Below are 23,584 nucleotides of genomic sequence, written 5' to 3'. Positions count from 1 at the left end.
CAATTATTGGCAGTCCTTTCCTCATGCGCTGTCAGTGTGAGGAGAGGAACGCCCGTAACCGACAATTCTGACAGGACATTTACACTGATAATCATTAGTGCCCATCCGTGCAGCTTACCAGAGCCCATCCACGCAGCCTCAATGCACATCAGTGAAGGACAAAAATTACTTATTTGCGAAACTTTATAACAAACTAAATTTTTTTTTTTTTTTTTTTAATTTTTGGTCTTTTTGTTTAACGAAAAACAAACCACAACCCAGTGGTGATTAAATATCACCAAAAGAAAGCTCTGTGTCTCCAAAAATGCTAAAAATGTCATGGGTACAGTGTTGCATGACCTCACAATTGTCATTCAAAGTGCAACAGGACTGAAAGCTGAAAATTGGCCTGGGCAGGAAGGGAATGAATGTGCCCAGTATTGAAGTGGTTAAGTTTTAGACTGGGACCACACTAATGCGGTGTGGGACACCGTATGTAATTCGCACAGGAATCGTACTGCATTTCTGTGGGAATTACATGCAATGTCTGTGCGGTGCGACTTGAGCCACACATTTTGTATGGCTCAAATCACATCCGCACCAAGAGATGCAGGACCCTTTTTTTTACCTGCACGTGATTTCTGGCAATCATATCACGTTTTGCGATCTGTTTTGGGGTGTCATTACATTTACCATTGACACACACTCCAGATCGCATGAACGTCATGTGATTGCAATGTGGTGCAGGAAACGCACAGGATTTGCAGCATTTCCCGCACCGCATTAGTTTGAACCCAGTCTTTGTTGTATTTTAGTAGACTAAAATCTCCAGTATCATTAACAAAAACAAAAAACTGTAAACTCTGTTGGCTGTAATGTAATGCCACTGCATATATTACCTGAATATAAAAACTTTAAAACTCCATCCACCCTTTTTTTTTTTTTTTCTGCCAATTCCCTTGGCAGAAAAAAAAACACATTTTTTTGTACACAGTTTAGGTGTGCGTTTTTTGTTTGAAGCTTTCTGGCATAAAAAATGCATAACCAGAAATGTTTTCCTGCCTCTAATCGTCCTAATGTGCATGGACCCATAGAATAACACTGAGCTGCTTCTACAGGCAAAACACACAACTCCTGTAGAAGCAGATTTTTAACCACTTCCCGACCGGCCGTTGCATATAAACGGCCGGGCGGTGGCACTGCAGGGTCGGGTGGCCGTTTATAAATGGCCTCCCCACACCCTGCTTGTGCACGCTCCCTGGGAGCGTGCAGCACCGCGATCCGGTGCCCGCTGTGTCCTCCGGACACAGTGAATCACCGATCGTCAGACGGGACCACTGTACGAGGTCCCGATCATGTGATCACCGATTGGCCAATCAGTGATCACATGCAAAGTAGTAAGCAAGATGTCACTTGTGACATCATTGCTTACTACGTGTGAAATCTGTGAATGATCACAGAGGTCACATGGTACAAGGCTATTCACAGCAGCCTTGTACCATGTGACAAGCTGTGACCAATCACAGCTCACTCAGTACTTCTCAATGAGTGCAAGAATGCAGACAGAGAGAGAGAGAGAAATGATTGCTTTTACATCCTATATGGGTGTAAAAGCAATCGGTGTTAAAAAAAAAAAAAAAAAAAAAAATCTTAATCACCCCCCACAAGTAGTACAGTGTCACCATGGTGACACTGTACTGCTAGGGTGACAGTATGTAAAAAAAATATAAAAAAATAAAATGTTTAAAAATTATAATTTTTGGTTATAAACTAATTTGGATTTTTTTTTTTTTTTTTTTACTAAAAAGATAACGGAATAAATTTTGGCCAAGATTTGATGATATTATTTATTTGCAAAATTAAAAAAAAAAACACTTTTTTTTTAAATTTTTTAGACTTTTTCATTTACATGGCAAAAAAATAAAAATCCCAGCGGTGAATAAATACCACCAAAATAAAGCTTTATCTGTCTCCAAAAAATGGTAAAAAATTCATTTGGGTACAGTGTTGCATGACCGCGCAATTGTCATTCAAAGTGTGATAGAGCTGAAAGCTGAAAAATTGCCCTGGTCAGGAAGGAGGTAAAAGTGTCCGGTCTGGAAGTGGTTAAGCCAGTGTGCATGGAGCCTTACAGTTCTTCATAAAGAAAACATGTTTTAAGTAGCATCTTTATATATAAAACCAAGTTTCATAAACAAACAAGAATATTGCTTTTGACCATTGTTAATTTTTACATCAAATTTCGTTTTGGTCGAATTTTAGTAATCTGAATTGAAACTGAATTATATTTTCATTTACTTTTCTTCACTGAAAACATGTAGCTGATGACAACTGACATGAATATTTTCATCTGCGAAATTAACAGTGTGTTGCAGTGCAGCTCAAAGTGCGACAACACACTAACATGCATGCACCATTTTTGTGGCGGCACATATAACTACAACACCTGTCAGTGAATTGCTGTGGTGTTCTACAATCAGAAGGTGTGTTGAAATGCCATTCAGCATTCATTCATTTAGAGCACATGAACATAAATTGTATTGCACTAAAGCATTTAAGGAGTGTTACTGAATGTGGCTGTAAAACAGTGCCACACGTATTACCATAAAACAATCAGGGGAAGAGGCCCTAAAACAAAGTGACAAAGACAAACATTCAACATGTGAATTTGCAGCGAAGTCATTAATGTGTGCACAGTATCATGATAAACAAAACATTGCTTACACAGACTGAGCATTTGCGTCTTCTACAAAGTTAAGCTCCCGGGCAAGAAACGATCTATCCAGTGGAACATCAGACAGTCCAGTTTCTGTAAACCAAAGATAATTACACAGTAAATGTTGTTCATGGTTAATGGACAGGCAGAAGAGTCATATATTGCTGGGTATGTGCAAGATTGCATCAAACTAACTTGTAAATACAGTTATTGCCAAATTGTGTCTTGGTTAAGTTTTGACAAAACAATCTTGGTTAACCCCATAACTGATGCATTTTCAACTACAATTCTGTTTATTAAAGCACTGTTGGAATTACACAGAAGATACAACTTGGAACAGATTTTATCACATTCAAGATTCCTAAAACTTTGAAAAGAAAAATTCTTCAATTTTATGCAAAGTTTGGATAGCGTCTGCAACCTTTAAAGTAAATAATTGTTGATTTAAAAAAAATAAACCCTGTAAAATATAAATATTGATACTTGCCTACCTTAAAAGAAGTACAGCCAAAGCTCTTTTGACCCTACTTCTCCAATGGATCACAGGAGTGCACTTGGTTCTGCACACCTGTGACCCATATTCAGCCAAAAGTGGGCTAAAGCCCGCTGTCTGTTGTCACAGAGCCAGTCCAGGCTCTGCCGAGATCCTGACAATAACATCAGGATCTGTCCACATGCCTGACCTGCAGCTGGCCCAGCCTCTCAGCGTGTCGCTGGAAGACAAAGCCAGCAGCTCCTGCCCCCTCCACAGTTCCTGGCGTAGAGCCAGCAAGGGACAGCAGCATCTGATTGATGCTGCACCCTATACATGTGAGTATGTATGTTTGTTTTTTTTGGTATCACATACGTCTCTTAATTGCTGAATGGTAATAACCTATCCCCAAAGAGATATAAAAAATAATTCATAATGCATCCCTCTGATTTTAAAGAAACCTAAAAAACCTGCTTGCTGTAACTAAGTGTGATCTCGAGTTTGGCTTCAATTTGTTAGTGTATTTAAATCTGCTAGTACATATAACACACCCCTCCCCCAGAAGCCACTACATTTTAGCAATTGGTAAACTGCAACATATTACATTTTTGGTCTTGGGTTTAATACTGCTGCAAAAGGTGTGGACCCCACGAATAGAGTATGCTCTTCCTCTGTTGCCCATAGAGAGTTATGCCTCTTTATAGGTGCTCAGCCTTGGGGCCCTGGGTTTGGGTGTGCTCAACATCCTACATACACGCACACACAATCTTCTTCCTGTTCCATTTTCTTCTAGCTATTCTTTTCAGCTCTTTGCTACAGCCATGCCTTCTTTTTCCTTTTTTCTCTTACTCCTGTCTCAGTACAGACTTTTGTTATTTGCTCAGATTTGGTGCTAGAATTTGAACAATGTTTTGTTGGCTGACATAATCTGGCTCAGTCAGTCATTGTCCACTTTACATTGTAGGCTATTTATTTAGAGCATTTGCTAATTTTTAGCCATGCCTCTGGACAGTCTTGTATTAATCGGCAGTTACATTTTCACTGGTTAATAACATTGTTTAATCAATATGCTTATTCATGCTATGATCTGTATTTTGCACTTTCAACACATTTTTATTGAAATGTTGCAAGACACACAAGTGCAGCGACAGTGAAAATTAACAGAAGTCACAGAATAAGATTCTAAGCAACATTTACAGTATCACTAGGACCCATAAGTTTTACTTAGGTTTTAGCTACTCTTCTAAGGGATCTATCTGGAGGGGAGTGGCAAAATATGACAGATAAAAATTGAAAAGTACATTAAACCATAATACCCCGGTCACATCAGGTGTGACTTGGAATGCGATTTGCATGCCATGCGTCTTGCAAATCATATGCCAAGTCGAACCCTATTGTCCACAATTAGAGCGGTCAAATCGGTGCACCGATTTCTAAAGTAGTACATATACTACTTTAGGGTGATTTTTGCATAGACATCTGTATCAGATGCCTTGCAAATCGCACTTCAAATTGGCATCTCACCCGACTTTGAAATCGTGTGAATTCATTGTATCGCACGATTTCAAAGTCGAGCTTGATGTAACTGGGGTGTAACTCTGAGTTTGTTTTCTAGGATGTTGGAGGGAATCAAGCTTCTTATGAAGTCATTTTGGCAGACTGACAAAGTGTGAATAAACCCTGTTAAAAAAAAAAAAAAAAAAAAAATTGAGAACTTTGGGATTTTTTTTTTTATATTATACTTGAGTCACCACTGTGTACTCTGCCCTCCTCCCAAACCCCCATCCCCCTGCCCTCACAGAAGTGCTGCGCTGTGGAGGGAGTAGGAGGCTCAGGCTCTCAGCATATCGCTAAGAGGCTGAGCCAGGTACTGAGTGGATCTCAACCATATGGTTGCGATCTTTCCCCAGCATGGACTGGCTAAGAAATGTCAGCCAACAGTGGACTTTAGCCCATTGTCTGCTGAAAACGGTCAGACAAGCAGAAGGTACTACACTCCTGTGATCTACAGGAGAAGTACAGCCAAATGAGCTTTGGCTGTACTTCTCCTTTTTAAGATATGTGTTTGAAAATACACTATACTTTCCCCTTCGATGATGTCTTAGAAACTCAAAGTGACTGCTGCCAGAAAAAGAAAAAGGCACCCTTTTAAAAGAAGATTATTAATATTGGTCCAGAAGGTAGTGACAAAATTGTTAGCATAAGACATTTCTGGGTTTGTCAGATGCCCAATTCCTCTGCTGCAGCTATGTTTAACAAGATACACTTGGTATCTCCAAACAACCATATGTCTAAAGAACTGCCCTACCACCAATAAATATGGACACCGTTAATATCTACAACCACGTATGTGCATACTTTGTGAATACTGATCAGAGAACGTTTCATGAAACATACAGCATGGCCTAAAAAGAATGAAAATAAACTCCCATATTGCCTCCAGCCAAAGATGGCTAGGAGAGTTTAAACGCAGATGTAAAAGTCTGAAAAAAAAAAACAGATCACAAATCAAAAAAAGAAAAAAAAAAAAGATGAGGAGCAGGTACCAAGTGCACCATCAAGTAAAACTCCCTCCTAGCAGAATAAAGGAATACCAAGCTGTGACTCTTCTAGTAGCTCAAGGCACCAACCCCACAAAGAGATAAAAAGGTATTACTAACACCCAACGCTCGCGACATGCAGTTCCAGGTGCCGGGCAGGTAGGTTTTTAAAAAAAAAAAAAAAAAAAAGCATGAGCAAATGAATGCTGAAACTCCTGCGCTGGACGATGAGCTCCACAATGTCAGTAACCCCACATGAAGTACTTTTTGGGAATGCAAGCCTTGCTGCCCTCAACGGACCAGGGAAATCCAAAGAAGCTGTGTGCAAAGAACAGCCCTCTGAGGAAGAGGTTCTGCCTCAAAATGCATCAGATTTGGAGGCCTACAGTCCCCCAACAGCCACCATCTAGGGAGACTGGACAATGCTGTCTTTTTTGTGATGTGCCTTTTGATTTTATTCTTTTGTGAGTATAATACTTTTTATTCAATAAATCTCATTTTTTAGAAGGTAATGCAGTAGGCCTGTGCGCCCTGTTTGTTTCTTTGCACAGTGTTTGTTTGTTTTTTTAAACCTTTAGCCCTGCTGCGGGCAAGCAGCAGGGCTCACTTGTCAGGTGGAAGAATTCAGGCGGCAGCGCTGCTACCGATTGCTTCCACACAGCCCACAGTGCCAGTCTCTGCCCCCCACCCTGTGTACTTCCGTCCTGCCAGCTATGTCTCCTGGGCTCTGCTTGCCCATTAGCAGGCCCGGGACCAGGTCAGGTGCCAGTGTGTAGAGGGGAGGGGTGAGAGCGGACACGTTCCCTGCCCTACTCTTTGTCCAGACCATTCAGTGAATTACAGGGGAGACACGCAGGGTCTTTTAGACCCTGCATGACTCAATAAAGAGAACCTGTCACCAAAACTCATCACATAGGGGACTTTTTGTCCCCTATGTGATGAAGAAAATTAAGTGTAAAAAAAAAAAAAAATTAAAAATTGTAAGAAAATTAAAGTTACTCAAGCAAATAACCCCCGCCACCCTCACCTATACAAATGTAAAAGCATGCCGGGGCACCAACGCATAAAAACATTGACTGCTATACACGTTACATATTGCTGCGCATGCCAGAATGAGTGCAAAATTTCTATCACCAGACCCTCTCCATAACACTAAACTGATGACCTATAGGGGGCTTTAAAAGCATTACCTATAGAAAATACAGGGTACTAAAGTTAGTTGCCATTTAACGAGCACAGACAAATTTAAGGTTTGAGATGTCGTATCTATTTCTTTTGTGCAATCTCATCTTTTTATATTTCACCCAAAAAAATGGGTAATTTATTGCTTTTTTTTTTTTTTTTTTTTTTGTACCCTAAAATTAAGTGTATTTTTAATTAAATTTTGCATTTCCTAGACCTTTGTGGTAATATCGTAGGACAAATTGGAACTGCCACTATTTTGTACTCTAGGGTCTCTGCTTTCAGAATATATATATATATATATATATATATATATATATATATATATTTATATTATTATTATTTTTTTTTTTTAATAGGTTTTTGTGTAATCTTCAGGCCTACAATGGATTTTTTAAATGTGTGCAAAAAGCCCAGACAACGAAAGGGATAAACGAGAGGCCTGACTCTCCCCTCTCCCGACTAGCACCCGATCGGTGCTCATTACACTGTAAGAGATATACAGTGTGACGGGAGTGACTTTTGGGGGTGGGGGGACCCCTGTATCATCTTCCCAACTTCCATGTTTAACACACCCTGTGCCTGTTAAGGGGTACAGGATGTGAATGTCTGAGTATTGTGTATTGGTGTGGTGATTGTCCTTTGTTCCCTGCCATGTGGTTGTCCATTGTTCTCTGCCATGTGCTGCATCCCATTGCTCTGTGTCTTGGTTGGGTGGGGGGGGGGGTGTTTCCTGTAGCCCTTCCCAATGATGGGGCAGGCTAAAGTGTTTCCTGTTCCTGGTTGTGTTTCCCCGCCCTGTGTATATAACTTGTGTTTGTGTAAAAATAAAGGAGTTGACTTCCTGTCTTAACAGTCTGGTGCTGTCTATTTCCTGCATGATCAGTGGGTGGTGTCCGTGGATTTGTGTTCGGACAGAGAAGCTGCAGTATAACGGAAGTACCCAAGTGTGGTCTGGGGGTCTGGTTCCATTACATTGGTGGCAGTGTTGGGATTGTGCTTCCAAGCTGTAAACACATCCAAACCACCACCGGGATTCAAGATCAGGAAAGTAGGCGTCAGTCACCCCAGTGGACATATGGACCTGGCATCAGAGTTCCCAGGGCTGCTGCAGACTGTTCTTGCAACATACCCCAGGACTGTGTCTACGGATCAGTACCTGGAGCTCAGGCAGTGGATTTGGGAGGTCCTTTTGGAGAGGAGCCCTCCAGGCTGCTGGTATGGAGAAAGGCAAGTGTTATCCAACCTCAGGGGAAAGGGTCAGGGACCATCGGAAGTTATGGATGCCATTCCTGGGAGAGCGACCCCAAGAGCAATGGGTGACTGAGTTGGACAGGCTGGTCCAGCAGGAGATACAACTGGATAACAGATATCCAGAGATATCCAGAAATTCCAGAGACTGGGGATCTGATAGACTTCTCTGCTGAGAGAAATCTATCAGATCCCCAGTCTCTGGAATTTCCACTGCTGATTCTTGGGCATGCTGCCGAACATGTCTTAGCAGTTGCCTGTATGCCCTTTCCAGATGCAGTTCTTTCTTCAGCAGGTATTGCAGATCTGGCTCAAGCTCTGAGACCCCTGTGAGACCGAACATAGCCTCTCTGCCTTCTCGCAACTCCTCCCAGGGTAGGTTCTCCTTCATCGCCAAACACAAAATGATCTGTAAGGCTCTCCACAGCAATCCAGGCCCACCAAACTCATGTCCCTCAGGAGAGGCTTCTCTGCTCTCTCAAGTCACTGTCCAGCAGTATGAAAAGACCTGTTAAATGTTTGCTTTGGGTTTAATACCAAATTAAAATCTCATTATATTGCAGCTTACCAATGTGGTGGCTGCATTGGTTTTCTTTTGTAGGCTCTTTTCTATATTTTCAGCTGGTGATCTTGCTAGTAAGTGTTATTTTTCAACAGAACAAGCTGTCCTGCAGATGTAGCAGTTAGAAGGTTGGGACAAACCATTTTACCTCTGACAGAGATGTGTACAATGGTCTGCTTTTATGTAAAACCTTTATCCCAAAAAGGACCAAAAATTGTTTTGCTGTAACTGCTTATAAAGTGAGAGCTTTGGTGGGAGTTAGGTTTCAATTTGTTAGTCTATCTAAATCTGCTAGTACATCTAACACTAGCCCTCCCCCCAGACTGACAGTGCTGCTTTCCACAGGTGTTTCTGGTGCTCCTTCATCCAGAGTGTAAGCACTCTAATACAGGACATGTGCTACCGGCCAGATCACTGGGTGAAAACAGAGGGGAGAAAAAAGAAAACTAACACAGCCACCAACGCTAATGATTGGTATACAACATTGCATTTTTGGTTTTTAATTTAATACCTCTTTAAGGTTTAGCCCATTAGCATTACTCTATTATTTAACATTCTCCTTTGCAGCATCAATCTGCCACCAAACTGATAGGCCCACTCTATTTGCCTTACCTGCAGTTAGAACAGATGATGTGTATTTGTACTTATTGAAATCCAAATATTCCCTGATCATTTCATTTATGAGAAGGTTCTCATGTGACAAAGCTGGGCGTGGCTCACTCTGATCATCCAAAGCTGTAAAAACTTCAGCACGGATCTGTGCTTTAAGCTGTGCTAACACACCTCTCTTGTCCAATGTATCTGTCAGGACTACAGAAATAAACACACACAATGAAAAACAGGTAAAAGCAGTTTTTTTCCTGAAATGTAAAAGAAATGAATAGTTATTTATACCAACTCTTTAAAGAAGACCTAAGTATATTCATTATAGTGCCTGTGCAGTGGAGTTTACAGTCTAGACAATGAAAGGATAAGTGTGCTTCTTTTTACTCCCCCACCTTTTATGTACCCTATGCCAACCTCCAACTCTCCCCTGTGTCTGCATTGTGCTTCCCATGGTGTTGTGTTCCAAGCGTCTCTGGCTTGAAGAGAAGACCTTGAGTAGAACTGTATGTCCACATATTATCTTCACTGCAGGGGGTGTTTTTTTTTCCCCCTCAAGCCCAAGTTGAAAAGGTATGGACAAAGGCAATCAGCAATAAGAAAGCAGAAATAAAACGAAGAGGAACACATACAATGCATTTCTGGCTATTGCAGGAAATAAAAAACATCTTTGTTCAACGGGTCTGTGCTACAAATTCCCATCCAATAAGTGGAAGGATGATCAAGTGCTCGAGCCAGGACACATACTGTACATACCAACCAACATCAGACCACAAGTAAACGTCCGGCACCAAAGCAACTCAGAGTAAAATAATGTAACCTTTTTTTTTTTTAATCCATCTAGACCTAAAAATCAATTCCTACAGCAAGATTAAAAACGTGTGTGAAAAAAAAATTGGGATATGTCTGTTTTAAGGAAAGGCCTTTTTATAATCCCCAGAGCCATGGGAGAGAGCCAAGCAGTCCACCCACTACAGGAAGAGGCAGAGACAAGACCAGTCACTCTGCACAAGGATAGAATGCAGTAGTAAATGGTCTTGATTACAGGAAGCTCCTGAGTGGAGGAAAATTTTTCACACCTACACTACAGATCTGGAATTAGTACAAAAGCCAACCAAGACTACCTCTTGTAGTTAGAAAACATTTGCTTATCCCAGAGTAAAACTTTAAAATGGAGTACTGGTTCACCTTAAAGTGGAACTTTATGTAATTAATAAAAATGGGCAGACAGGCAGGATTTTAACACAGAAGAGACATGCTTTGTTTCTTCTGTATTAAAATTACGTACCTTCCTGTTAACCCCTGTACGTAGAAATTTGGCAATAGTGAAGCTGACAGAGCTCCCACAAATACAGGGGAGTGGCATCATCCCTGTCTAGCTAATGCAAAGTGGCTGGCAATTGATACCCGGAATCTGGCTGCTCAAAGATGTCAGCAGCCGGCGTGGAGCTCCAGGACATCACATCTATGGAAACAAGGTGAATATAGTACCACGTAATCATTGCACCTGCCATACGAGTATGCCCATTCACATGTAGAAGATGTACAGTGTGGGTGGGGTTCACCCCCCATTCATGCCTAGCAGATGTACAGTGTGGGTGGGGTTAACACCCATTCATGTCTAGCAGATGTACAGTGTGAGTAGGGGATTGACAAAGTTAAATGTCACCGGTGCTTCCACCTTCTCTCAGTTTCAACGTCTCTGGCCCTTTGATTGGTTAAGTCCGCATGTCACACTTGGGTAGAGGAGTTGCTAGATCTTGGCACAGAACTGTACACTGAGCTGCACATACACAGCTCAATGTACACAAATACTGAGAGGTAGGAGATGCAATTAAGCCTGAAAAGCCACTGCATGCCTTCTGTCACCTGTCTGCAGATTAAAAAAAAATGTTCTGCTTTGAAATTCAACTATAACAGATCTCCCAGCAGACTAAAAAGGTAAAAAACGGGTAACAAAGCCATGTTACGAAGTGGGGTGGGGGTCACCCCCTGACCACATAAAAACATCTGTGTTAAAGACTGCATCCAGTGTCACCCCCCCCCCCCCGAGTTCCAGGTGCATCAGATATTTGCAGCTACACAAGGCAATTAGTATGAAATAAGTGTACAGCTGTAGGACTTTACACTTACTACATGGAACAAGAGTCTCATGATCAAGCATGAAACCCATGCACACCCTGAAGCAGTATTTTGCAGAGTTCAGTCTCACCGGTTTTAAGATCGGCCACAGTCGCCATACCGCTTCTTCCTCTAGCAGCCGGAATGAAAACATTGACATAGCAACCTCCGGTGGGCGGCGCATGCGCATCCTTTCACTTCATCACCAACGTATCGAAATGGCTGATAATAAACACTAGAGGGAGCACACTTTCTATGAACTAGTCTTCTATGGGGTCCTCAGCTGCCATTTTTGCGAGGACGCCTGTTCAGCTTTATCGAGACAAATTGTGAACAGTCGTTGCCCGGAATACAAAGACAAGACTCACACTTTCCTTTCCAAGTCGGCTTTGTTGTCCTTGTATTTAACACTAGTGGGCTGTACATAGTTTCAATGCTTGCTCCATACATTTTCTTTTCCAAGGAGCAGTACTCCTAATGTAAACATAGTTTTACATGTGGTCAGTTGTAAAAATTCAGGGACATGGTCTGGAAAAAAAGTAATAATAAAAAAGTAAAAATAACTAAAACACTTTTTAAAAAAGTTTTGGATAGTGTGCAGAAGGATTAGAATGCTCATCAGTTTTTTGGGGTTTTTTTGCTGTCTGTACCCCATTAAGGTTATTCACCCTATTTGTTGTGTTTAACATTATCATTGAAAGTAAAAGAATACTAGATCTGGTGACCTGGGGGGCCCCAAGGAATTCCCTAAATTTGCAGGGATTTCCTCTCACTTTCTGTTTGGCTACGGGACAGGAAATGAAGGGAAATCTCAATGGGACACACATAGAAGAAAAAAAGTAACAGGTTACATATATATATATATATATATATATATATATATATATATATATATATATATTTCTACTTTAAACCTAGAACTGTCGCTGGCTATTTGCGGTACATGTTGTACATCGCCAGACACGCTGGAATGAGAGCAATAATTCTATCACAAGACCTCCTCTAAAACTGATGACCTATAAGGGCTTTTGAAGTGTCCCCTACAGAAAATCTAGGGTACTGAAGTTTGTTGCCATTTCATAGGCTCACACCGATTTAAGGTTTGGTATGTTGGGTATCTATTTACTCGGCACAACATCATCTTTTATATTTTTTCAAAAGTCGGGATAATTATTTGCATTTATTTGCCCTAAAATTCACTTTTGCAAGTTTTGCATTTCCTAGACCTTTGCGATAATATTGTGTGACATAAAAAATTGGAAATTCCCATTCTCTAGAGTATCTGCTTTCAGAAAATATATAATGTTTGGGGGTTTTGTGTAATCTTCAGGCCTAAAATTATTTTTTTAAATGTGCACCAAAAAAATGCAAAACTGCTCTGGCAGCGAAAGGGTCAAAATATTACTAAAGGCCCATTTAAAACACATGATAAATCCCTCTGCCTCCCTTTTTTTATAAAAGATCACATATCCTCTGTTCTCAGTTGTGTAAGAGCTAGGGGAGGAGAAATAGCAGGACACGGATCTTCCCAGTGAAAGGCTGTGCAGGGGGGGGGGGGGGTAATGTCAGGATAAGTCTGATCATTGGAGGAGAGCAAGCTGAGTACCCAGCGCAGCTAGATAACTGACCACCTGTGTTCTCTTACTTAGTGTGGTCAGTTTTTAGTAGGAAAGCAGAGGTACTGGCAGGAACACCAGAGATTTCACACAAAAAAAGCAATACAAAGAGAACAGGATACTTTTTCACACAAGTACATGGTACAGCAGGCACATATCAGAAATAGGAAAAGAAAGGGGGGATTTAAAAGGGACACCCATTTCTTTATGGGACTGTGGCAGGGAAAAAGGTTTTTAAGTACCACCCGCTGTAGTTATACAGTGGGGAAAATTCTAGAAGGTCAGCAGGGTTTTTAGTCCCCCCATTGGTGGGAGGTGGAGAAAAAAAACATTCATTCAAAGTTTCAAGCCCCCCCCCCCCCCCGTTATATTAATGTAATGGGGAAGCTTCTAGAAAATGGTAGTTTTTAGCCCCCCCACTACACCTGGGCATTCCTGGAAGGCAAAATTGGTTAATAAGTTGAAGAATAAGAGAGAGGAGAGAGCTATAAAAGGGGGGTTCCAATCACAGGGGAAGCAGAAACCTGGGAGGCACCTCTGTGGTGCTCCCCTCCCACCCGCCCCCTTTTTGTTGTCGCAGCCAATTATTATTGGTTGGGTCACCTTTTTTAAAGGAGGACAATTACGTATGTTTATTTGAAATAATGATGGATGGTTAGATAGGTATGGTTGATAAGTGTTTTTATATGTACAGTTTGAGTCGTAGTGACTAAGCTGGTGTTGAGCAGTATTAATTTAAGAAACAATTTTTAAAATATTATTAAGTTAATATGTACAAATAAAGAGTTATTACACCATGTATACCAATAATAAAACGGCCCAGTTAGTACCAAAAAACTAAAAGTTGTGGTCTTTTATTTTGTTAAAGAATAAAGCATACTGCCTACAGTCCCATATGAAATGTTAGGTTTACATAATCTTTAAACATGGCATTTGTAGGCATTCATGTTCAAGAGTCCATAGGTTTATTCTCTGAATACTCTACTGAGAAATTATTATTATTATTATACAGGATTTATATAGCGCCAACAGTTTGCTCAGCGCTTTACAATATAACGGGAGACAATACAGTTCCATACAAGAGGGAAAGGAGGGCCCTGCTCCTTGAAGCTTACAATCTAGGAGAGAGGGGCTAGTGGTACAAAAGGTAGTAACTGTGGGGGATGGACTGGTTGTAAGAGTAGAAGATTCCATTATTAGCTGTGGGCAGGATAGGCTTCCCTGAAGAGAGAGGTTTTCAGAGATCGCCTAAAAGTGAGCAGAGTAGGCGATAGTCTGATAAATTGGGATGGAGAGTTCCAGAAGATGGGGGAAGCTCTGGAGAAGTCCTGGAGATGAGCATGGGAGGAGGAGATGAGGGAGCTAGAGAGTAGGAGGTTGTGCGAGGAGTGGAGAGTACGGTTTGGGTGGTATTTGGAGACAAGATCGGTGATCTAATTTGGGGCAGAGTTATAAATGGCTTTATATGTTATTGTTAATGTTTTGAATTTTATCCGTTGGGCAATGGGAAGCCAGTGGAGGGATTGGCAGAGAGGGGTGGCTGATACAGAACGGTTAGTAAGGTGGATGAGTCTGGCAGCAGCATTCATGATAGACTGAACAGGGGATAGCCTGTGATTAGGTAGGTCAATGAGGAGAGAGTTACAATAGTCAAGGCAAGATATAACAAGGGAGTGAATAAGATGTGAGGGAGCATAGAATGGAAGAAGAGGGTGACCGTAGTAGTTGTGAGGGGACAGGATCCAGGGGGCAGGTAGTGAGACGGGCTTCTGAGAAAACCTTAGTGACCTCTTCAGTAGTAGCAAGGTCAAAAGAGGAAAGGGTTGAGGGAGGTTTAGTGTAAGGTATGCTAAGTGGGATGGATGTCTGTGCAGTGGCGATGCCCCAATGAATTGCGTCAATCTAGTTTTTGAAATGATTTGCAATCTTGTGAGCAGTGAGTGAGGTACTGGGTGGAGGTGGAGAAAGTAGAGAGTTAAAAGTAGAGAAGAGACGACAAGGACTGGATGACAATGTATTAATAAGAGTGACAAAGTAGGCTTGTTTGGCAGCATGGAGGGAGGAATTGTATATTAAGAATGCAGATTTATACAAGGTGAATGCTTGTTGAGATTTGGTTTTACGCCACAATCGCTCCAGTGCACGACTTAGTCGTTTAAGATTTCTGGTGTCGTCAGTCTGCCACGGTTGTAATGGTGGGGGCCTGATGCTTCGTGTTGTTAGAGGAGCAAGTGAGTCTAATGTGGATGAAAGCAAACTGTTGTAGACAGTAGTGGCCAGGTCAGGGCAGGACAGGGGAGAGATTCTGTCAGAGAGTTGGTCAGTTGCAGAGTGGAAAAGAGAAGGGTTCAAGTTGTGAATGTTTCTGCGGGTAATTGTTTGCTGCTTGGAGGGATAGGTGTTTGAAGATGAGGAGACTGTGAAGGTGATGAGATTGTGATCAGAGAGGGGAAAGGGGAAGTTTGAGAGGTTGCAGGGAGTGCAAATATGGGAGAAAACAAGGTCTAATGTATTCCCATCAGAGTGAGCGGAGGACTGTATACATTGTAATAATGCAAAAGATGAGGTTATGTTGAAGAGTTGGGATGTAGCTGGGTTGTTGACATTAATAGGGATGTTAAAATCTCTGAGAATGATAGTGGGTAGTTCAGAGGAGAGAAAGTAGGGTAGCCAGGCGGAGAAATCATCAAGAAAGTGGGACACTGGTCCAGGAGGCCGATAGATCACTGCAATCCTCAGAGAAATGGGAGAAAACAGCCGAAAGCAGCGAGTCTCAAAAGAAGAGAAGGATAGAGAGGGAGGGTTAGGGAGGACTTGAAAGGTGCTGAGTGGGGATAGAAGCAAACCAACCCTACCTCCTTTCCGACCACTGGGTCTGGGTGAGTCGGTCCAGAGGAGGCCTCCATAGGAAAGTGCTGCGGGAGAAGCAGAATCTGCTACTTGAAGCCAGGTTTCTGTAGTTGCTACTAAGTTAAGGGAGCAGGAGACAAAAAGGTCATGGACAGACAGAGCGGGCATTCCAGAGTGCACATGAAAAAGGGAGGGTGGTTTTTGGGAGCATGTGAACTGATATTAGATTAAAGGGATTGCGGCTATTCTCGGAAGAAAGAGGATGCCTGGTGTGGCGGTGAGATACTGGAGAACCAGGGTTTGGGGAGATATCCCCAGAGGTTAGGAGAAGAAGAAGGGTGAGGAAAGTAACATGGGAGCGGGATGTACACGAGTGCACATGTCTTCCAGTCCTGGTGTTTGGGTCAGCAGGAGAGTAGAGTATCAACAGGAGGTGATGAGAGCAGTAGTAGGGAGATGGTAGCAGTGACGGTGAGATGTATAAGTTTTGGGGTGGAGCAGAGGGGTAAAGAAATTAGATTTTGGGAACGCAGGATAGTAATATGAAAAGGTGGAGTAGAGGTGGCATATTAAAAGGTAGATGGAGTGGGACTCAGACTTGTAGGAAATGTTTCCCAGGGTGTCTGCTTGCAGTCCATTCAGCGTGCAGTAGAGTTTCTTGTTGTATCTTCCTGCTGCTTGAGTTATCCTGCTTTAGTTAAACTGCTGTGTTCAACTGCTGCTTTGCACTCCATCAAAAAAAAATTATATAACTTTGCTTCTGTAGGAAGTAATTGTAAACGCTGTTACATCCTTGTACTGTATGAGCAAGTGATACAGACATTTTCTTTAAAGGTAATAATGCAACAAAACAGTGTTGTGAATACCTCAATATTGAGGTTGACATTAACTGCTTCATTGAGAATAGCTAAACCTGTACCCATTAACAATTTTATCATATCCTTTTATAACATGGAGTAGTTTTACATCAGTACACCTGGTACCTTCACTCATTTTTAGCATCTAGGGACCTGGTTCCAATTTTATATATTTCCAATTTTAATTATTTTATTCCTATTTTCTTACTATGGATATTATGTGATTTCTCTGCGTATACATTTTTTAGTCTAGTCCATTTATATGTGACCATTTTTATTTATATTTAATTTTTTCTTGTTTTTTATGGGGGCACCTTATATTGCTATATTACCTGTTTAGTACCTTCCCATTTTAATTTGTTTTTTCACTGATGCTTATGCATATCATATATCATAGACATATCTTAATTTATTTATAATTATGTGGATTTTTTATAATTATTTAATACTTGGGGGTTCTGTCCCCCACAGGGATTTCTCCATTGTATTACTATGTAACTAGACATAATTCGCACATGCGCACTAATTATAAGCTCGCTTTTTTATATACAGTCATGGCCGAAATTGTTGGCACCCTTGATATTTCTCCAGGAAATCATGTATTTCTCACGAAACGTATTGCATTAACACATGTTTTGCTATACACATGTTTATTCCCTTTGTGTGTATTGGGACAAAACAAAAAAAGGGAGGAAAGAAAGCAAATTCGACATAATGTCACACAAACCTCCAAAAATGGGCTGGACAAAAGTATTGGCACCCTTTCACAACTGCGGATAAATAAGAATGTTACAAGCATGTGATGCTCCTGTAAACTCACCTGGGGCAAGTAACAGGTGTGGGCAATATAGAAATCACACCTGAAAGCAGATAAAAAGGAGAGACGTTCACTTAACCTTTGCATTGTGTGTCTGTCTGTGCCACACTAAGCATGGACAACAGAAAGAGGAGACGAGAACTGTCTGAGGACCTGAGAACCAAAATTGTGGCAAAATATCAACAATCTCAAGGTTACAAGTCCATCTCCAGAGAACTAGATTTGCCTTTGTCCACAGTGCGCAACATTATCAAGAAGTTTGCAACCCATGGCACTGTAGCTAATCTCCCTGGTCGTGGACGGATGAGGAAAATTGATGAAAGATTGCAACGCAGAATAGTCCGGATGGTGGATAAGCAGCCCCAAACATGTTCCAAAGACATTCAAGCTGTCCTGCAGGCTCAGGGAGCATCAGTGTCAGCGCGAACTATCCGTCGACATTTAAATGAAATGAAACGCTATGGCAGGAGACCCAGGAGGACCCCACTGCTGACACAGAGACATAAAAAAGCAAGACTACAGTTTGCCAAAATGTACTTGAGTAAGCCAAAAGCCTTCTGGGAAAACGTCTTGTGGACAGATGAGACCAAGATAGAGCTTTTCGGTAAAGCACATCATTCTACTGTTTACCGAAAACGGAATGAGGCCTACAAAGAACAAAACACAGTACCTACGGTAAAATATGGTGGAGGTTCAATGATGTTTTGGGGTTGTTTTGCTGCCTCTGGCACTGGGTGCCTTGACTGTGTGCAAGGCATCATGAAATCTGAGGATTACCAAAGGATTTTGGGTCGCACTGTAGGGCCCAGTGTCAGAAAGCTGGGTTTGCGTCCAAGATCCTGGGTCTTCCAGCAGGACAATGACCCCAAACATACGTCAAAAAGCACTCAGAAATGGATGGCAAAGAAGCGCTGGAGAGTTCTGAAGTGGCCAGCAATGAGCCCAGATCTAAATCCCATTGAACACCTGTGGAGAGATCTTAAAATTGCTGTTGGGAAAAGGTGTCCTTCCAATAAGAGAGACCTGGAGCTGTTTGCAAAGGAAGAGTGGTCCAAAATTCCGGGTGAGAGGTGTCAGAAGCTTATTGATGGTTATAGGAAGCGACTGATTTCAGTTATGTTTTCCAAAGGGTGTGCAACCAAATATTAAGTTAAGGGTGCCAATACTTTTGTCCAGCCCATTTTTGGGGTTTTGTGTGACATTATGTCATATTTGCTTTTCTGCCTCTGTTTTATATTTGTTCCAATACATACAAAGGGAATAAACATGTGTATAGCAAAACATGTGTTAATGCAATACCTTTTTTGTGTGAAATACTTGATTTTCAGGAAAAATATCAAGGGTGCCAACAATTTCGGCCATGACTGTATATGTATAGACTATCTTAATACTAACCCCTTTTTTATATATTGTCATCATAGTTGGTATCAATTTCCATTCCCCATCTTTGAATATTACTTTTCATCCACCGTTTTCTATGTTAGCTATAGATCTAACCCAGATATCCAGACGAACTGTCTGCTCTGTCTATTGCTTATTGGAAACTAATGGAAAATGGCGTCGAAGCTTAGAAGCGTGCGCAACAGCACTGCATCACTGTAAACACGCAGACACTCGTTCTGCTCTGTTTTTTCTATACGGGGAAACCAAGGGAAAATGGCGCTCGGACATCCACGCCTGTGCAGTTGACTCTGCACTACTCTAACATGGCCGCTACTTATTGCGCATGTGCTGAATCCTCTATAAATTGGAACGGCGGACGACACGGTGTGATTGACGACCCCCCTCTGAGGACGTGCTTGAGCACGATACGTGTCAGGAGGATCCATACCACGCTGCGACGTCACGCCGCCGGTGGAGCTCCGGTGGCCATCTTACTTTATCAGATGGTTAGTCTTCATCGATATCTGTCTGCAATCGTTTTGTTACCTCACCTTGATGCATCACAATAAAGTATTTTAACACCTACTACACTATGGGAGTCTCTCTGTTGTCCCCTGGGGGAGTGCTTTAGCACACAGACCCACCACCTGGACGGATCATTGCTGCACAGTGAAAGTCTGCCCACTCAGAGGGATACTACCCACCTGGATGATAGGGGGACCCCTAGAGGATGAGGACCACCTACACCAGCTTCATACTACCTAGCATTAGAGGGAAGACCACCCACTATCTGATGACATCTGGATTATTTACATAAAGTGCATTAAACATGCGCGTCCAGTGAGTGCGCATTACCTTCACCATTATTGCACTGATACCGGACCGTAGAGTTACCAGAGCACAAGAGTCACTTTACCTGGTTCACATTATCATTTGAACACATATATATATATATATATATATATATATATATGTATATGTATATGTATTTTGGACCGGAGAAGGGATACTCATCCATACTAATTCTTAATATATATTCATCTGTTTTTGGTTATTTTAGCGCTGCACTCTTTTGTATATATTGATGTTCTAGGGTGATATTGGTTACCTTTTTGTGCATAGCAGTTTCTATCTATATCAAGGTGCTTACACTCTTATTTTACACATGTAAAAAAAATTGAACTGTATATACCAAACATAAACACAACATACATCGTCTGCAGTCTATGACAGTCAATTTTCTTTCTCACTGCCTCTGATACATTTGGCCAACATAGGAAGATTTAGCCGCCTTCCTACCACCCTATAGCAGAACTACTGCTACAGGGTGACAGGGCTGCGCAAAATCATATATGTGTGTGTGTGTGTATTTATATACGTGATTTTGCATTTCCGAGTAGGGGGCGCGCTACAAATATCGATCACTGGGTCCCAGCTGCAGATTCCCTGCGGCACCCGGCAATTGCCAAGTATCGCTGACGGGAGAGACCTGTGTGTAAACAACACAGGTCTCTCCTGCCAGCAGTAACATGCTGCTGTGTATTTCTCTGCACAGCAGAGAAATACTCAAAAGTATGTTTCCCTAGTAAAACACACACAGCACACACAGTAACACAGCACAGCGCACACAGTTAACCCTTTGATTGCCTAATATGTTAACCCCTTCCTGCTTCGTGTCATTAGTACAGTGTTAGTGTTTTTTATTAGCACTGATCACTGTATTAGTGTCATTGGGATGTCAGTGGCAGTTAGTCAGTTCCCTCCCAGTGTCAGAATGCCCGTCGCAGTCCCACTATAAGTCACTGATCACCGCCATTACTAGTATAAGAAACATTTATAAAAAAAATTCCAGTATAAATACCGCCATTTGTAGACACTACAACTTTCATGTAAACCGATTAATTTAAATGTGTTGGGATTTTGTTTAGCAATAACATGTAGCAGAATACATTTTGGTCTAAATTTATGAAGAAATTAGATTTTTTAAATTTTTTTACTGGATATGTTTTATAGCAAAAAGTCAAAATATTGTTTTATTTTTTTTAAAGTGTAGGTCTTTTTTGTTTATAGCGCAAAAATATGCACAGGCAATCAAATACCACCAAAAGAAAGCTCTATTTGTGAGGAAAAAAGGGATATAAATTTAATTTATGCATACCGTTGCATGACTGTGCAATTGTCAGTTAAAGTAACGCAGCGCCGTATCACAAAAAATGGCTTGGTCAGGAAGGGGGGTAAATCCTCTAGAGGGCAAGTGGTTAAGGAAGGGCCGGTAGTCTACGACTGTAAGATTCTGCATGTATCTTCCCCAACGAAGTTGAGGTCCTTGAAGAAAGCACAACACCTCCCAGCAGACACTAACTTAACTTGAGCAATGTTAGTCTCTTACCAGGCTCAGGGTGCCCTCTCTTGGGTCTACAGAACCTTCTTTGATTCAAATTAAATCCTCAGACAAGGATAGGAGTTGTTTTGAAGTTCCTCTTTCCTTTCTTACATGCAGGAAGGAGTGCTCTCTAGTACAGTTATCTCACCAAGCATCCAAATCACACTTCACCCCCCCCTTAGAGAGAAGATTCCCGGTCTCTGAGGCAAGATTCTGTGCAATGAACAGTCTGTTTGATTCTCTGAGATCACATGATTGCTGTCAGCTATGGCAGGGTTCCATTCAGCCAACAGCCCAATCTGTTTTTCTGGCACCTGTAAACTTTAAGACTGTCTTCCTCTTACCTCTTAGCAGCCTGCAGACACACTACTTTATGCTTTGCTGCTTCAACCAATCACCGTCCTCCATCAATCCAGACCCTGCACTGGAGATACTCAATAGCCAAACATTACGTTGTAAAGGCAGAAGGTTTTTTTGTCTATGCACACACCAGTGCCCCCAGAGCAAGCATCTTGCTCTGGGGGCACTGGGTGGGGGGGATCCAGGACCGCCGGCGGGGGACCTGAGAAGAGGAGGATTGGGGCTGCTCTGTGCAAAGCTATTGCACAGAGCAGGTAAGTATGACATGTTTCTTATTTTAATAGAAAAAACAAAGCTTTACAATCACTTTAAAGAAAGCTGCTGCATTTCTCCTTTTAATGAATATTTAGTTTAACCCTGTTCACACTGCAGAAGGATAATACAGCAGTAACAAAGAAAAAGATTCTGCAGCAGTTATCAGCTACTTACAGTAAGTGAAGTTGAATAAAACAAATTCATTTTTTTATTCAGCTGAGTAACAGGAAACAAACTCCATTTGGATAGTTGCTGATTTATGTTCAATAAACCCTCCTCCCCTTCTGCCAGCAATGCAACACTCCTCCCCCTCATAGCCAGGAACACAAACCACCTCCTCACCTCTAGCACACTTGCTCCTCATCTCCATAACCCCAGAACTCTTGCACACTTCCGCCAGCACATCAACACCCCAACGCTACTCCTTCCATTGTATTCCTTGTCTGCCTTCTGCTTCCTTACAGTGTAGTTCACATGCTAGTGGATGGCATGAATGGCATTCTGTGCAAAATATTGGCATGGTGTAGCACAGACCATGGGTGTTTGGCAAAGCTGGTCTTGAGGGTGGTTGAAGAACACTTTATACCAAGTTAGAGGAGCTATGGTGGGATCAGCAGAAGAGAAGGGGGGAAAAGGGTACAAGAGCAGGACTAGAATGGAAAGTAGTGGAGACCAGTGCCTTGAAACTTCAAGCTAGGCACAGTTTTTAGTGAAAGAGAAATCAAGTAGTCAAGATCACAAGACACACAATTAGTGTCAGGGTCACAAGCCCGGGTCAGTTCAGATGGCAGAAAATCTGCATCAAGGTCTCAAACTGTGGTCAGTGCAGGCAGCAGAGAATCAGAGTTGGGGTCACAAGCCAAGGTCAACTACAAGATCATGAGGTATAACAAGACAGCAGGCAGTGTTATGCGTGAAGCACAATAATTTGACAAGGAAACATGGTGGACTTAAATAGCTGGGCAATCATTTCACGTTTGTTCACATGATCAAATGCAAAGACTCATTACAACTGCAATTCAGTTAGGCAGAACCATGATAATTCCATTCATAGAAAAGTAGAAGACTGACAGCAGAAAAAAGACCAAGTGATGCATTGAGTCTGGCTTTTTTTTTTTTTTTTTTATAGATCTACCCTATGTTTGTCTCAAGCATATTTGAATCTCCTTACTTTTGACTGACCCACTACCTCTGCTGGAAGTCTATTTCAAGCTTCAACTACTCTTTTGGTGAAAAAATCATTCCTAACATTAGTCTTGAACTTTCTGCAAGCTTGAGGTCATGTCCCCGTATTCTTCACTTCACATATAAAATACTGTACTCCTGAACTTTATTCACACCCTTGATGTATTTGAAGGTTTCAGTCATGGTTCTCCTTTAACTTCTTTCCTTCAGACTGTACATAGTAAAGTGTTTGTAAGCCCTTACATATACCCAGTGAAGTGACTGGCCTCAGGTGATAAACAGACATAAAACAAATCATCTAACATAAGTTGTACCTTTTGATTTGCAGCCTTCTTTTCTCTACATCCATGCAAAGATTGTTTGAGAGTTTAGAAAACTGGGGGTGGGGAGGGGGGGGGTCAGAGTTTGGAGAGCTGAAATTATACACCACTGAGCTCAGCGAAGACCGCTGT

At 41.7% G+C, this 23,584-nt stretch overlaps 1 protein-coding gene across 2 annotated transcripts in view; it reads right to left on the bottom strand.

Annotated features, from left to right (window-relative positions):
• CEP20 (centrosomal protein 20) overlaps positions 1–11,636 on the bottom strand; it is a 35,342-nt gene extending 23,706 nt beyond the window's left edge. The window contains exons 1-3 of one of the 2 annotated variants that reach the window (XM_089679080.1): positions 11,518–11,636; positions 9,315–9,512; positions 2,704–2,788 (exon numbers count right to left, since the gene is read on the bottom strand). In XM_089679080.1, the coding sequence (XP_089535206.1) occupies positions 2,704–2,788; positions 9,315–9,512; positions 11,518–11,545 (311 nt within the window). In that variant the 5' untranslated portion in view covers positions 11,546–11,636. Of the gene's footprint in view, positions 1–2,699; positions 2,789–9,314; positions 9,513–11,517 lie in introns of those variants that run through there. The other variant, XM_089679081.1, reaches the window with a different exon arrangement.
• Positions 11,637–23,584: the final 11,948 nt, after the last annotated feature.

Source organism: Staurois parvus, unplaced genomic scaffold (assembly GCF_062004578.1).
Source record: "Staurois parvus isolate SC_StPar_1 unplaced genomic scaffold, SC_StPar_1.0 ptg000217l, whole genome shotgun sequence".
Taxonomy (NCBI): Eukaryota; Metazoa; Chordata; class Amphibia; order Anura; family Ranidae; genus Staurois; species Staurois parvus.
Note: the sequence above shows the minus strand (reverse complement) of the source record. Positions and strands in the feature narration are given on the sequence as shown.